This window comes from Chiloscyllium plagiosum, chromosome 28, assembly GCF_004010195.1.
Source record: "Chiloscyllium plagiosum isolate BGI_BamShark_2017 chromosome 28, ASM401019v2, whole genome shotgun sequence".
Classification (NCBI taxonomy): Eukaryota; Metazoa; Chordata; class Chondrichthyes; order Orectolobiformes; family Hemiscylliidae; genus Chiloscyllium; species Chiloscyllium plagiosum.
In genome coordinates this window covers 2,365,752-2,383,169 of record NC_057737.1, presented here as the reverse complement: position 1 = coordinate 2,383,169, position 17,418 = coordinate 2,365,752, and the positions used below count along the sequence as shown (strand labels likewise).

At 42.8% G+C, this 17,418-nt stretch overlaps 1 protein-coding gene across 1 annotated transcript in view; it reads right to left on the bottom strand.

Annotated features, from left to right (window-relative positions):
- The window catches only part of LOC122563882 (fructose-bisphosphate aldolase C-like), a 42,234-nt gene extending 25,641 nt beyond the window's left edge, over nt 1-16,593 (bottom strand). The window contains exons 1-2 of the mRNA XM_043718087.1: nt 16,486-16,593; nt 5,169-5,307 (exon numbers count right to left, since the gene is read on the bottom strand). Coding sequence (XP_043574022.1) covers nt 5,169-5,280 — 112 coding nt within the window. The 5' untranslated portion in view covers nt 5,281-5,307; nt 16,486-16,593. The remainder of the gene's footprint in view (nt 1-5,168; nt 5,308-16,485) is intronic.
- Between the last annotated feature and the right edge of the window lie 825 nt (nt 16,594-17,418).

Sequence of the window (17,418 nt, the reverse complement as noted above, 5' to 3'; positions counted from 1 at the left end):
AACCCACCCTCCCGTCCTGGCACCTTCCCCTGCCACCGCAGGAATTGCAAAACCTGCACCCGCACCTCCTCCCTCATCTCCATCCAAGGCCCCAAAGGAGCCTTCAACATCCAAAGTTTTACCTGCACATCCACCAATATCATTTATTCTATACGTTGCTCCTCTACACTGGGGAGACTGGATGCCTCCGAGCAGAGCGCTTTCGGGAAATCTCTGGGACACCCGCACCAATCAACCACACCGCCCTGTGGTCCAACATTTCAACTCCCCCTCCCACTCAAGCCGAGGACATGGAGGTCCTGGGCCTCCTTCACTGCCACTCCCTCACCACCTGGAGGAAGAATGCCTCATCTTGCGCCTCGGAACACTTCAACCCGAGGGCATCAATGTGGATTTCACCAGTTTCCTCATTTCCCCTTCCCCCACCTCACCCCAGTTCCAAACTTCCAGCTCAGCACCATCCCCATGACTTGTCCTACCTGCCTATCTTCCTTTCCACCTATCCACTCCATCCTCCTCCATGACCTATCACCTATCACCTTCATTCCCACCTCCACTCACCTATGCTACTTTCTCCTCACCCCCACCCTCCTCTCATTTATCTCTCCACCCTTCAGGCACTCTGTCTCTATTCCTGATAAAGGGCTTTTGCCCGAAACGTCGATTTTCCTGCTCCTCGGATACTGCCTGAACTGCTGTGCTTTTCCAGCACCACTAATACAGAATCTGGTTTCCAGCATCTGCAGTCATGTTTTACCTCTATGGTCCATCATCCATGCACTAAGTTGCCTGATTACAAGCAGATCAACATAGCCCCTATTGAATGTAATCTTCTGCAAATTTACAATTCCCTTGCCAATGTTTTTTTACATTTCAAACCTTAAGTCAATAAGATATTCAGTTTTTAGCTGAATATTTCAGTTTTCAGCCAAACAAAGGACCGCTGCATCAGAGACCGCGGCAGAGAATTCAGAGGGACAGATCCAAACACTGGAAAACCAGGTTCGGGCTCTTTTGGATCATGTTGACAACATCGAAAATCGAGGTCAAAGGAAGAACTTACGGATTGTTGGACTCCCAGAGCATGAGGAAGGTAAGGGTCTGGTTACCTTCCTGGAACAGTGGCTCCCTCAGCTCCTGGGGCTCGAGGTCAAGTCGGGCCGGGTGAATGTGGAGCAGACCTACCGGACCGCGATGCGCAGATCCGGATCGGATCAGTGCACCCGCCTGGTCCTAGCGCAACTGCAGTGTTATAAAGAGAAGCAGCTGATAATGGAAGCTTCCAGAAGACTGGAAAGAGATTCACAGGCCCTGCAGTACAAAGGGTCAAATGTGATGTTTTTACAAGACTTCTCTGGGGCTGTAATCAAGAAGAGGAAATCCTTTGATGAAGTCAAGAAGAAATTGTTAGAAATCACACAACACCAGGTTATAGTCCAACAGATTTATTTGGAAGCACTAACAAACAATCCAGGTCTTTTTCAATATATAATTTCAGTTACACTACACTGTAAACTTTTTCTTTAAATTGTCTCTCTGACGATTTTATACATCACAACCAACTGATGAAGGAGCAGCACTCTGCAAGCTAGTGCTTCCAAATAAACCGGTTGGACTATAACCTGGTGTTGTGTAGTTTTTAAACTTTGTTCACCCCAATCCAACACTGGCTCACCATTGGGGCAGCACGGTGACTCAGTGGCTAGCACTGTTGCCTCAGGTTATATTCCTGCCTCAGGCGACTGTCTGTGTGGAGTTTGCACATTCTCCCAGTGTCTGCGTGGGTTTCCTCCGGGTGCTCCGGATTTCTCCCACAATCCAAAGATGTACAGGTTAAGTGAAATGGCCATGCTAAATTGCCCATGGTGTTCAGGGATGTGTAGGTTAGGTGTATTAGTCTGGGGTAAACGTATGGGAATGAGTCTGGGTGGGTTACTCCTCGGAGGATTGGTATGGATTTGTTGGGCCAAAGGCCCTGTTTCCACACTGTCGGGATTCTATATCTAAAAGCTCTAAATCAAGATGAAATTGAGAGACTTGAATATGCAATACTGTTCGAGGTACCCTTTAACTCCATGATTGTGCTTTAATCATGGAAGGTCGGTTTGTAATTTTGACTCTGCAATAAAAGCGAGGAAGTTTTTGGACTCTGAAGTAAGTGATCCGGATCAGGGGCAGAAAAAAGGCAGTTATGGACAATGGTGAAGGGTGGTTATTTCTTTTATGGGAGATGAATGGGGTCGATGTATGGAAGGGACTGGGTGGGTGCCCAATGTTAACTCCCATTAGTGTAAATAATAGGTTTTCTTTGCCTTAGTATTGCTTGGGTCTGGGGCGCAGCCTTAGCTGGAAGTAATTAGGATGGCTGTAAGGTTTGGAACAAATGCCCCTTACGGGCGAAGGGACAAATCTCCAGTGATTTGTTGCTTATGTGTTTGTTAAGTTAAGTTAAGCGCAATGGTTTTTTTAGTGTTAGTAATATTTGTAGGGATAGATTTAGATTTTATAAATTCTGCGTTTTTTCCACTCAACACGCCATGAATATCTTGGGGGACCACGGGCTGTTGTATGCTGTCATGGCTAGTGATTCGTGGAATATAGAAAGAGAGCCATTCTCCAATTAAAAAAAGGTAAAAAAAAAATCACCCAACACCAGGTTATAGTCCAACAGGGTTAATTGGAAGCACTAGCTTTCGGAGCGCTGCTCCTTCATCAGGTGATTGTCAACTATAACCTGGTGTTGGCTGATTTTTAACTTTATACACCCCAGTCCAACACTGGCATATCCAAATCAAGAAAGAAGGTGCTCTCAAACCTTAGAAAGGATAGAGTTGACATCGCTTTGCTGCAGGAAACACACTTAACTGACAGGGAACATTTGAAGTTGCAGCAGGAAGGTATTCTTCTCTTTCAACTCCAAAAGTAGGGGAGTGGCCATACTACTACAAAGGAACTTCCCATTCCAGACAGTATAACAAATCAAGGATGAATACAGGCAGTTCATCATTCTCAAGGCTTTAATACGCAGGAAAGAGTATTGCATCCTGAATGTCCATTGTCTCCCAGCGCACACCCTTAAATTCTTTATTGATGCAATCTTGAAATTAATGGCTCTTGGGCATGCGCCGTATGATCATAGGAGGAGACTTTAACTGTTTCATGGACCCCGAGGTAGACAGGATGCCAAAAGGTCTTTTGGGTATCTCCTCACAATCAGACAGTTGGTGGGCTCGTGTGGGGAGTTGGGGTTGGTAGATGTGTGAAGATGACTCCACCCTAATGGTAGGGATTTTATCTTCTACTCCAACCTGCACAAGTTCCACACGAGAATTGATACGTGCTTTGGTCTGTTTGGATTCAGCGTTATCCTGCAAGATTGGGAACATTGTTATCCCGGACCATATGGCAGAGTGGAGATGTCAAGATTTAGGGTAATGGAATAGGGACCCAACACTGGTGCATGGATGCATTTCTTTTGGAGGATAGTAAATTTATAGAGTACGTCACAAGGGAGTCTGGTGCCCTCTGGACATCAATTCGGGTACGGCCAATAATCTGTCAGTGCTTTGGGAGACCGCTAAGGCATACTTAAGGGGTTTGATTATCTCATATTCAGCAACCAGGAAAAGGCAGAGAGGTGTGCAGCAATGGATGCTCAAGGTCAGGCTAAAAGCAGCAGAGTCGACATATTACGACAGACTGTCTGTGATCAAGCTGCAGAGGGTCACAGCCCACCTGGCTGTTCTGAATTCAGTGCTTATTCAGGAGGCAAAGAGAGAGAGGTCTCCTTTGCAAATCAAAGGTTATTTTAAAAAAGGGATAAGCCAGGTAGGTATCTGGCTAAGAAGAATACTGCTCCACAGGCCATTTTGTCCATTAGGGAGAGAACTGATACCACCACAAGTTGAAAAAGATTAATGTCATATTTCTGAAATTTTATGCAGAGTTTTACCGGTCAGAGGGCTGCAAGGATGGGATGGCAATAATAGAATCCTTTTTCAAGAATTTGGACCTTCCTGGTATAACCGCAGAGCAAGGCTCCCTTTTAAATGCACCCCTCACAACACAGGAGGTGCAACAGGCACTAAGACAGCTCCAAAGTGGCAAAGCACTGGGCCCAGATGGGTTCCCAAGTGAATTTTACAAGGAGTTCATCAACATGTTGGCTATCCAATCCTGGGAATGTATAATCTCTCATACTGCCTCCGCCCTCTCTTCGGGAGGCCAATATCTCCCTCATTCTAAAGAAAGGAAAATACCGAGGAGTGTGCCTCTTATAGGCCCATCTCGTTGCTGAATGTAGACTTTTAAGTCCTGCTGGCCCTGAGATTGGAAGAGGTACTGCACACTATTATAAAAGACAACCCAGGGGATTCATTAAGGGCTCTTCTAATAACATCAGGAGGGTGCTGAGTATAGTGCAGGTATACCAGCAAAGGTTAATTCTGGGTTGGGTGGTCTTCTTGGATGCGGAAAAGGCATTGATCGGGTAGAATGGCTGTACCTTTCTGGTGTCCTAGAACACTCGTTAGGTGGGTGGCAGCGGTTCTTACGAACGGCGTTAAATCAGATAATGTTAGCATCGGAAGAAGCTGTTATTTACCTCAGTGATTGAACCATTGGCAGAGGCCATTCAGAAGGACCCTGAAATAGTGGTGCCAAAAGTAGAAATGGGAGAGCACAAAATTACTCTCTACGCTGACGATGTCCTCCTATTTTGGGCTAACCCGGAAAAGTATCCCAACTAATACAAAGAATTAAATTATTTGGCATCTTCTCAGGATATAGAATAAATTTTACAAAGTCAGAAGCCATGCCCATGAGGGTTTGGGAGTGCTTGACCTGGAGGATTGAACACAGTTTCCCTTTCAATGGTCGCAAAAAGGTTTTCTTTATCTGGGTATTTTTGTTCCCCCTATTTTCCATCAGTTGCACAGAGCTAACTTTGTGCAATTGTTTGATAAGATAGGATCTGCATAAAATGTACAGCATGCTTATTGTACTCATCGATGTTAAGTTTTTAGTAAATGTTAACACATCACTGAAAAAGTGGGAATCAGAGTCTAGTTGAGTTGTACAAACCCCCATTCCCCTCCCAAGCCCTCATGGCTGTCATTGCAACCAATAAATCACAAAATAGGAAACCAATAAAGGTAGGAGACACTCACCCACGGACTCATCAGCAGCTAGGATACCCTTACCAGGGCAGGTGATCTTCAAAGCTATTTCAGACAGCTCCTTCTTCTGGGCAGGGGTCAGTGCGGGAAATTGGTACGTCATCTTCTAATTGAATATGTACGACCAAAACTGTAAGAAAGATGTTAAAGAAAATCATATGCTCTGATTTACCAATTTGATTATGGGAATGGCCTTTCTTTCATCTCATTATTCTCAGTCTTTCCCAAGAGAACACACGAAGAATCAAGACTTTAAATCTCCCAAAAGCTACCCTAAATTTATTGGTGCCATTTAAGTTCTTGTGACAACCAAACTTAAATGTAATGTGTCAGCTGATATTGGAGTGAGGCAAGAATAGGTCAGGACTCTGTTGATTTATATTCTCAATTGCAGATGAAAACTTACAAATTTAAGCAACATTTCTGGAACGTTTACCTTTTTGCAAAGGTGTGAATAGGAATCAAAAAGGTTAATGGGACATTAACTTTTATCTCAAGGGGATTACAATATTAAAATAAAGAAGACAATGTGAAGCTTTGAGTATCTATTCAAAAGTTCTGAACTGGAATATTGGCCTTCAAGGACGTTAATGCAAATTCACCAGAATACCATAGTTTAAAAGGCTTAAAGTAAAGGATTAGTTCCACAAATTTGGATTATTTTCTCTAGTTTAGATGATTGTGGTGATCTAATAATACTATTTAAAAAAGTGTGTTCTTGAAAGTGGAAGACAGAATCTTAAAATTGGGGATCAGCAAAGATCTGGCAATGGAGTACAATTTGGGAAAATGTGCAATTGTTTATTTTGGCAGAGGAATATGAAAGCACATTATCTAAACGATAAGAGGTTGCAGAGCTGAGATGCAGAGAGATCTGGATATCAGGAGAGTCAGAGTCAAAAAGTGTGGCACTGGAAAAGCACAGATTGTATAGTACTAGAGTCTCGTAATGGTCATCATACTTATAGAAAGATACCAATGCATTGGAAGTAATCCAGAAAGGGTTTCCTAGACTAAACTTCTGAAGAAAGGTCACTGGACTTGAAATGTTAATCTGCTTTCTCTCCACAGATACTGCCAGTCTTAGAGTCAAATGGTTAGACAGCATGGAAACAGACCTTCGATCCAACTCATCCAAGATGAGCAGATATCCTAAACGAATCTAGCATTTGGCCCATATCCCTCTAAATCCTTTCTATTCATATACCCATCCAAATGCCTTTTAAAATGTTGCAATTGTACCAGCCTCCACTACATCCTCTGGCAGCTCATTCCATACACGCACCACTCTCTGCTTGAAAAAGTTGCCCCTTAGGTCCCTTTTAAAATCTTTTTCCTCTCATGTTAAACTTATGCTCTGGAGTTTTTGACTTTCCCAGCCCATGGAAATGACCTTGACTATTCACCCTATCCATGCCACTCATGATTTTAGAAGTCTCTGTAAGGTCACCCCTCAGTCTCTGACACTCCAGAAAAAAAATAGCCTCAGCCTCTCCCCATAGCTGAAACAAGCCAATCCCAGCAACATCCTTGTAAATAATTTCTGAACCCTTTCAAGTTTCATAACATCCTTCCTATAGCAGGGAGACCAGAATTTCATTCAGTATTCCAAAACTGGCCTAACCAATGACCTGTACAGCCACAACATGACCTCCTAACTCCTATACTCAATGCACTGACCAGTGAAGGCAAGCTTACAAAATGCCTTCTTCACTATCCTATCCACCTGCAACTTCACTTTCTTGCTGAGTTTCTCAAGTAATTTCTGTTATTGTTTCAGATCTGCAGCATCTGCAATTGGTGAAAGAAATTTTCTTTGGTGGGACAATACAGACCAAGGGGTCACAGTTTAAAAATAATAGATTGCTAATTTAGGACAGATGAGGAAACCTTTTTTCCTCTTTAAAAAGGGTCATATGTCTTTGGAATTCCCTTCAAAGGCGCAGAATACAGAATCTTTAAATATTTTATAAAAGGCAGAGGAAGGCAATTGTTGTTTACCAAGGAGATGAGAGATTATTGGAGCTATGCAGGAATATAAAGTTGACATTCCAATCAGATCAGCCGTGATTTTATTGAATGACTGAACAGGCTAAGGTTTGAGTGGCCTCCTCTTGTTGCTTGTTGATATGTTGTACACATAGGAACAGAAGGAGGCCATTCAGCCACTCAAGCCTATGTACCATTCAATTAGATCATGGCTGATCTACGACCCACTTCCACATACCTGCCTTGGGCCCATATCCCTTAATACCTTTGATAAATTTTAATAATACACTCCGATTGGTGATTTGTAATTTCAACAAATCTGTCTGAGCAGTTTTCAGTTCTTTTTATAAGTATTGCCTGTCTGGTTCGAAGACAAAGCAGAGGGCCAATGGCACTGTAATCCAATATCGAGTCACCATCCTCAGGATACAAAGTGAGGTTAACTTTTTTACAAAGAAAATTAAGCAAATTTAACTTCTTCCCCTGTACCTTAGCATTCTGTAAAATCTGTAAGCACAAAACTTTGTCTCAGCTTAAATTAAGTGAATACAAGGACCGTGAGGCTGTCATTTCTTAAAATTAAGTTTGGAATTGTTACATCTTGGCTGTGGGGCTCAATGGTTCATTGCTGTTTTCACAGCACCTAGACAATAGGATTTTCTCTTGCATTCATTAGACGCATTTAAATTTAATGTCCTCTGTTCCCTTCACCCTCCCATTCACCATAGTGCTGCTGGCAAAGACTGAAACATTGCTTTGTGCACTGAAATTTCCCCTCACTACTCAAGGATCATCCATTTTCAAAGGTAACCAGCATAAACACATGCAGAAACTTTACCCTTTTTTTCCTGCAAAACAAGTTTGCCACTGATCCTCGCATTCTTTTGCATTTACTGAGGAGGTGAAGTGTAAAGCTGTGCTGATCTCAATCAGCCAAATCCTTTTATAGTACAGCTCTTAGCTTCTCAAACAGAGAGGAAAAAAATGAACGAAATGACCCCAGCCTCTTGGGGGGGGGGGGGGAAAGCAGAATCACAGAACATAAAAAGTCAAAGTAATTGTAAAAGTTGGTGTGGGAAAGAAAGAAAGGGGTCTACTTGGGTCAAATACAAAACTAAAAGTATTGCAGATGCTGAAGATCTGATGTTTTGCACTGTATTGTTCTATGTTTAATGCATAAAAGTGGATAATTCCCCAGGACCTGATCAGGTGTACCCGAGAACTCTGTGGGAAGCTAGAGAAGTAATTGCTGGACCCCTTGCTGAGATTTTTGTATCATTGATAGTCACAGGTGAGGTGCCGGGAGACTGGAGGTTGGCAAACGTGGTGCCAGTATTTAAGAAGGGTGGTAAGGAAAAGCCAGGGAACTATAGACTGGTGAGCCTGACGTCAGTGGTCAACAAGTTGTTGGAGGGAATCCTGAGGGAGAGGATGTAAATCTATTTGGAAATGCAAGGACTGATTAAGGATAATTAACATGGCTTTGTGCGTGGGAAATCATGTCTCAAAACCTGATTGAGTTTTTTGAGGAAGTAACAAAGAGGATTGATGAGGGCAGAGCAGTGGACGTGATCTATATGGACTTCAGTAAGGTGTTTGACAAAGTTCCCCATGCGAGACTAGTTAGCAAGGTTAGATCTCATGGAATTCAGGGAGAACTAGCCATTTGGATACAAAACTGGCTTGAAGGGAGGAGTCAGAGGGTGGTGGTGGAGGAGGATTGCTCTTTAGACTGAAAGCCTGTGACTGTTAGTGTGCCACAAGAATTGGTGCTGGGTCCATTGCTTTTTGTCATTTATAGAAATGATTTGAATGTGAACATAGGAAGTATAATTTAGTAAGTTTTCAGATGACACCAAAATTGGAGGTCTGGTAGACAGCGAAAGTTACCTCAGAGTCCAATGGGATCTTGATCAGATGGGCCAATGGGCTTAGGAGTGGCAGATGGATTTTAATTTAGATAAATGTGAGGTGCTGCACTTTGGGAAAGCAAATCAGAGCAGGACTTATACACTTATTGGTAATGTCCTGGGAAATGTTGCTGAACAAAGACCTTGGAGTGCAGGTTCATAGTTCCTTGAAAGTGCAGTTGCAGGTCGGTAGAATAGTGAAGACGACGTTTGAAATGCTTTCCTTTATTGGGAAGAGCACAGAGTATGGGAGTTGGGAGGTCATGTTGCGGCCATATGGGACATTAAGTTAGGCCACTGTTGGAATATTGTGTGCAATCCTAGTCTTCTTCCTATTGGAAGGATGTTGTGAAACTTGAAAGGGTTCAGAAAAGATTTACAAGGATGTTGCCAGGGTTGGAGGGTTTGAGCTATAAGAGAGAGGTTGAATAGGTTGGGACTGTTTTCCCTCGAGATTGGAGACTGAGAGGTGACCTTATAGAGGTTTATAAAATCATGAGGGGCATGGGTAGGATAAATAGACAAGGTCTTTTCCCTGGGGTGGGGGAATCCAGAACTAGAGGGCACAGGTTTAAGGTGAGAGGGGAAAGATATAAAAGGGACCTGAGGAGCAACTTTTTCCACACAGAGTGGTGTGTGTATGGAATGAGCTGCCAGAGGAAGTGGTGGAGGCTGGTACAATTACAGCATTTAAAAGGCATTTGGATGGGTATATGAATAGGAAGGGTTAGGAGGGATATGGGCTGGGTGCTGGCAGGTGGGACTAGATTGGGTTGGGATATCTGGTCAGTGTGGACAAGTTGGACCGAAGGGTCTGTTTCCATGGCTGTACATTTCTATGACTCTATAATAACAAAGGCTGAAGGAATGCATCATCTGTCATGAAAAATGGTTAACATTTTGAATACAAAATCACCACGAACTCTGTCTCCCACTTTAATTACATCTCCCCAGTGACTTCTCTGTTTGGGACTGCTCTGAGCAAAGCTCACCTATTTTCTACCATTAGTGCTTTAATAAAATCTAAATCTCTCTTGTACTACCATGAGCATCCCCCTTTACTTTTTGCTCTGAAAACTCTTATTCCCTGTTCCATTTGTTCCTAACACCACCACCACCACCAATTAAGGAGCTCTCTTGTTCTCTGCAGTAAGCACTACTTTAAACCTGAAGAAAAACAGTTTATCTTTCTGTCAGTGGTCGCTGTAGGCTGTAACATTTTGAATCATCTACCCCAATGCCTCTGAAAACCAGTGAAAGCATCCGGGGTACAATGACGAAGACCCACCTCAGCAGGCCTGTAAACAGATGTCCCAGTTTTCACAACACCAATGATCATTATTTCTGGGTGTATGCATAGAGGGGACATTTATAAAGGGGAGTTAGAGTTTTTAGTACAGGAAGCAATCAAATTTACAAACACAACCTCATACAGGGATGTCATTTTAAAGATCTGACGTACAATGTTTATTGTACTTAGGAACAGCTCTTTTATATTGTCCTGCAAGGTGTTCCAACTTATGTAGGAGTCGGCTTACAAATGGATTCCAGAAGAGAACCCATTCACAACCCAGGGATAGCCTGTAGAGTTGTATGCTGACTTTCACAAGAATATAAGAACTAGGAGCAGGAATAGGTCATCTGGCACATCGAGCCTCCTCCGCCATTAAACAAGATCAGGGCTGATCTTTTCGTGGACTCAGCTCCATTTACCCACCCACTCACCATAACCATTAATTTCTTTATTGTTCAAAAATCTTTGCCTTAAAAACATTTAATGAGATAGCCTCAACTACTTCACTAGACAGGGAATTCCAGATTCACAATCCTTTGGGTGAAAAAGATCCTCCTCAACCCAGTCCTAAATCTGCTCCCCCTTATTTTGAGGCTCTGCCCCCGTTATTGTTTCACCCATCAGTGGGAACAACCTCCCTGCTTCTCTTATCCATCCCCTTCATAAATTTATGTTTCTATAAGATTCCCTCTCACTCTTCTAAATTGCAATGAATATAGTCTCAGCCTACTCAATCTCTCCTCATAAGCCAAACCAAAACTTTGGAATCAGCCGAGTGAACCTCTCTGCACTCCTACAATGTGTAATTGTTTGTGTAGCTAGAGTCTATTCATTTGGAATAAATGAAATTCTGATTAATTACACAACCTGGCTTATGTTTTCTATCAAACTGGGTCTGAAAATCAGACTAGTTTGGAAGTGCTCCCTACTTTTATAAAAATTGTTAATTATTGTAAGGACTCTGGGACTAGAAGGGCTTGATTTCCTACCTGCTGACCCAGTGAGGCATAACAAGAGGTAACATATGGATGGAATGTAATAGGACACCAAAAAGCAGTTTCAGTGGATTCCTGAAGAATTGGGTGGGAGCAGACAGGAAGGCTATCAGAGACAATTCTCTGACTGTAAAAATGAATAGATAAGAATGGAATCGAGTAAGTGCATCACACCCAGCAAAACAATGGTGAAGAGTTATGTAGTTTACCACTAAAGATAGATTTAGTGAGGGAATTACATAGCTTTTACCTAGACAATGGAAGGATGCTGTAAAGGATGGACTGGGGGAGTATAAGTATCTTAAGAGGTCTGAGGCTTCAGAGAGGTCAAGTTGGGCTAATTTTCTGTAGCCACTGTAATGTTACTTTGATGAGGTCAGTGTTGGTACTGTGATGGGGCAGAAATCAAATTAGGTGGATTCAGACACAAGATGGGATTGCTGTAGGCAAAGATGACAACACATTCAAGGACTTCAGACAGGTAAAGGTCAAAGTAGATTTTGCAGTTGGGATAATTACACTTGGGCATTACAGTACCAAATTAGTTAACAATATTAGTTAAGATGGGAGCCAAAAAGGAGAGGTCAGTGATCAGCAATGCAGTGGGAATGTGATATTAAGAACAAAAGGCAAGTTGCTACTAACAGTTTGAAGCAACCTTCAGGGGGGGTCTATTGACATATCTGCACCCTTGTTAGGACTGCCTGCTTCTACATAATAATATCACCCTTCTCTACCTCTGCTCATTTACTGCTGAAATCCTTATTAAATGCCATTGTTATCCCTAATACTGATTAAAGTACTTCTGGTCAGGCTCATACTTCCTCCCTTCTATGCTCGAAATTCTGCAAGATTCAGCTGCCCGTGTACCAACTTAAATGAAGTCCCATGCACCCACCAACCTGCATTTGTTGATGTAAGTGATGATTTCAAGTCTCATCTGTGTACTCAAATTCCTCCATTGGTCTCATCTTCTCCCAATCCCTAACTTTGTTCACTCCTGAAACTGTCTAAGATACCCATACTCCCCACTCTATCCTTTGACAGATTGCCCAGCAAAAACTGCATAATTCCCTCCCAATGTCTCTGTACCTGTATTTCCTATTAAAACCATTATCTTTGTTTTAGTTTTATATAGCCCTATATCTCTCCCTTGCCCGAATGTCAAAATATTGTTTAGTAATGCCCCTATTTAAAAAAGGACCTTATAGTGCTACATAAATAGAAGTAATTGTTTTCTCAAGGACACGTTTACTTTTAAACTCCTTCATGGGATGTGGGCATCACTCACTAGATCAGCACTTTATTGCCCATTCTCATTGGCTGGAAGCTTACTGAGAGTCGACCCCATTGCTGTGGGTTTGGAATCTTATTTAGATTAGGCCAGGTAAGGACAACAGTGAACCAGATGGGTTTCTCCTGACAATTGACAGTAGTTTCATTATCATTAGATGGTTACATCTACATTTTTGTTTAAAATCGAATTCAAATTCCACCATCTGCCATCATGAGGTTCAAACCTGGGATATTACCCGTACGTCTTGACTAATGATCAAACAACAGTACCCCGAGGTCACCACCTCCCTACTGAAGGTGAACCTGGAGAGGTCAGTGAGAGCAGATGAGAAACAAAACTTGATAAAAGGATGGGAATTCAGTGCTAGGACCGGGTAGAAACTTTAAGTGAAGAGAAACACAAAATACACAGGGACAAATTACACAACTTTAATCCCAATTTTCCCCTTCTCCAAAAGGCACGTTGCTAAGATATATTGGCCTTTGCCTCCTTATGCCCAACAGTAGCTAAAGTACAGGTCAAAACACAGTGAGTATTAGTAGGCTGGAAACGAAATGCTGGAGATCACACTGGGTCAAGCAGCATCCATGGAGAAAAAGCAAGCTAACGTTGAGGCTTTAGATCAGACATCAGTTTCCACCAGCACCAGAAAGAAATTCTAGCAACATTCCCTCAAGTAATTTCTTCAAATTGCACACACCATCATTCCACCCTCGTGTTACACAGTACACTCTTAAAACAACACTTTATAAATTTGAAGAAAGCCATCTTGTAATGCAGTGAGAAGGTATAGGAGGAGGGGAAGAACAAAATCAAGGGCTGAAGAGACAGTTTCTGAGTAAATCAGAGGAGTGAAAGGTCATTTGTAAATGCAGCTGTTTCAGCACACTGCAACTTGATGAAGGGCTTTTGCCCAAAACATCGATTTTCCTGCTCCTCAGATGCTGCTTGACCTGCTGTGCTTTTCCAGCACCACTCTAATCTTGACTAATCTCCAGCATCTGCAGAACCCACTTCTTCCTACTGCAAAGTGCCCACCAAGCCCAAGAACCCACATGGGGAAAAAAAAAAATCAGCTGCTCTGGAGGTATTTACCTAAGTGATTGGAAGTATGAGCTAAGTCAACTAATTTAAGCCCAAGAAAAGGAAAGGAAACGGTATAGCAGATGAAAATACTGTAGGTTGGGACAATGGGTCTAACAAAGAAATGGAGTAAAGATTATAAATCTGATGTGAAATTTAAAATAAATATTATAGGATGTATAAATAATAGATTTGTAATTACACAGCACACTTGAAAATCTCAAGAGATCCTAAAGAACTTTATAACCAATTAGTTAGTTTTGAAAGGTTGTCACTTGTAATGTAGGAGACAGCAAAAGATCCCAGTCAGTGGTATAACAATTGACCAGATAATCTGAAGTACCAGCTAGTTGAGATACAATTAGCCAGGAAAAAAGAAAGAATCCATTCCTCAGCACCACATGGGATGGAGTGTTTTATTCCCCCTCCAACTCTATTTTGATTTAATCCCTGCCCTTCCCTTCACTTTTTGATCACACAGCATTGCCCTTTGTTGAGAAGGACACTACTTGTCATTGGCCACTCGAGTATTTCCTTTCTTCCTGGTGGTGTAATATAAATAAAGATTTCCACACTTGTTCTTCACTGTCTTACACCTGCACACACACGACAAGGGTGCAGGGGAAAAATAAACACTACCACAGTTAAGCAGTAGTGTGGAGGGGAAATAAGAATAAGAACAAGAGAGAGAAACGAAGAAAAAACCCATTCCTCTCTTTTCTTTAGGTTATTTTAATCAAGAAGACAGATGGAAACTCAAGGTCTTTCTTTCCCCTCCTCCGACACACACAGCAGCAGAATCTAATCTCAGGACTGTGTTCCCACCATGTTCCAAATGGACATTACCCAAAGGCACAGTGTGCTCTTTAAAGACGGTTCCCAACACCAGAGCTTATCCTCCGTGACCTGTTTTTTCTGGCAGTGTGTTCCATGCTCAGGGTCAGGTCAAGGAGACAAGTCCCAAACCCACTGCAGCTGGAACAGGAATTGAACCTGAAATCTTAACATGATTCTGAACCACACAGTAGCCATCTGGCCACTGAGCTAAATGGCCTCCACTTGTTACCTTACTACAGCATAAATAACCAAGCTACTGAGGTATTTAAGATTACACTGTGTACAGATAATGTAAAATGCTAGAATAGTTTCAGAATAACATCTACAAGATAGCTTTGGATACATCAAACATAATAAATGCTTTTAAATTGGGTAGTGAGCAAGCAGAATGGTTATCCATGCTAGTCAGTCTGATCAAACTGACAACTTCACAATATAGACATTTGGCAGCTAAACAATCAGTAATATTGTACAGCATTTGGTCAAATCTGGGCAGGTCAGACAGCCTGCAATAGTCTCTTTCCAACACATGTTTCACAGTACTGCATCATAACTAACCGAACACTGCCTCAAAACTAGTCTCTCTTACCAAGAATTCAGTGATAAACACATTAGATTCAAAAGGCATCATCTACCCGAATCTGGCTTCACCCTCCCTGATCTCTGCAACTGCAGACATCCGTGTGGTTCCGATGCTGCAAGTGATCACATGTGGCGTAACTGTAGCCAATGTCCTCCTCACTGATTCTCAAGGTCATGGAGTGAAATTAGTAATAACCTGGGGTGCTTGGAACATGTATCTCACGTACACCAGAAAGCATGGGGAAAGAGATGTAACTGAGTAATGCGCGTTAGATTTGTGCACAGGGCTTCACATGCAATACAGAAATAAGTATTAAAAAGCTCACGTTTACGCTCCTTAAACCGAGTACCTTTGAAAAAAAAAGTCTGAAGCTCATGCAACATATCCTCAATCTAGTCACATTATTCTCAGGGAGGCCACACAGCATGGGATATTGACCTGTCTGGGGTAGTAAATGGGCACCCCGTAATTGATGAAGGGTTATGTCGGAAACGTCGACTCTCTCGCTCCTCAGATGCTGCCTAACCTGCTGTGCCATTTCCAGCACCACACTTTACCGATTCTAACTCTCTACTATCTGCAGTCCTCACTATTTCCTGGGAAAGTAATACAACTTACTCAAGTCACCTTAGTAGATGACTGACCCTGAACTTTACCTGTTCTGGGAGTGTTTGATGGGGATAATGTAGAGGGTAGAGATAGCTTTACTCTGTATCTAACCCTGTGCTGTCCCTGTCCTGGGAGTGTTTGATGGGGACAGTGTAGAGGAAGCTTTACTGCAAGGTTCAGAAAGAGGCTGTTCGGCACATCTTGCCCGTATTTGCCCTTCAAACGGAGCTTGCATTCTGTACTCAATGTGTTCCTCAGAATTCGGAGGTCCTAGAGGAAAGGAACCTGCGCTGATTAAAGATGTGTTTCTTGTGCATCAAGCGCTTTGCTCGTTTCTAATAACCCAGTTGGGGTAAGGTCGCCAGGTACAGAGAGAGGCCTCACTGCGGGAGGCGACGTTAGGCGGGCTGAGTCTGTCGCTGCGTTCAAGTGGCCGCCTGGTTCATCTTTCCAGTCAAAATTCACAAAATAGAAAAATAACTATTACATTAAACCGAAGCATCAAAAACCCCACGACCCGCCAAAGTAAACAATTTTACAATGATCCCCTCGCTAAACAAAAATAATTTGAACAATAATTTAAAATTTCATTGAAACCACTCTGGAGTGAACCACCGGGGTCTACTACCGGGAATTAATTCTACATCAACTCAGTGAGAAACCCCCCTAACCCGGCTTCGCCTCTGGCCGCCACTTCAATCTGTTTCTCACCAACACGGCTACGGTCTTCTCTCACTCCAACTCCGGTTCTGCTCCGTGCCGCCAGCCAGATTAGCCCTGAATGCGGTTTTCCGCGCTCCGCCCCTGGCTTCATAAAGCGATTGTGATGCCGCAGAGATACGTGACCGGCCCCAAACTCCGCCCAGAGCCGCTGCGGGGAAGATGGACAAGACATACACACCCATAAACCAACCCACGGACTGTCTCAGACAGAACCGTCCCTTAACCTGCTGCCTTGGGAGGACGAGAAGGCCTTGTGCTATTACCCAGCGGTAATAAATCCAGAGACCCAGGTAATGTCCTGGGAACCTGGGTCTGACTCTTGCTTTGGCACTTGGTGGGTTTGAATTAAATTTTAAAACATCACGATAATGTTAATCACTGTTGGTTCACTAATGTCCTTGAGGAAGGAAACTGCCATCTTTGGACTACTATCTGTGTGGAGTTTGTACATTAGATTACTTACAGTGTGGAAACAGGCCCTTCGTCCTAACAAGTCCACACTGACCCTCCGAAGAGCAACTCACCCAAACCCAGACTCATTCCCCTACACTTACCCCTTCACCCAACACTACGGGCAATTTAGCCTGGCCAATTCACCTAACCTGCGCATTTTTGGACTGTGGGAGGAAACTGAAGCACGTGGATGTGAGAAACAGCTCACTCACTTCAATAATTTCAGTCCGAGATAAGATCTGAAGCAATCAGTTTGTTTATTATACGCTTGCAAGTGTGGTGCCTGGAATAGGGCACCCAGAGTTTAGCAAGTACCTATCTTATATAGGATTCACTACTCCAAACCCAGTGCCCATTACTATTATTTATTAGATTAGATTAGATTACAGTGTGGAAACAGGCCCTTCGGCCCAACAAGTCCACACCGACCCGCCAAAGCGAAACCCACCCATACCCCTACATTTACCC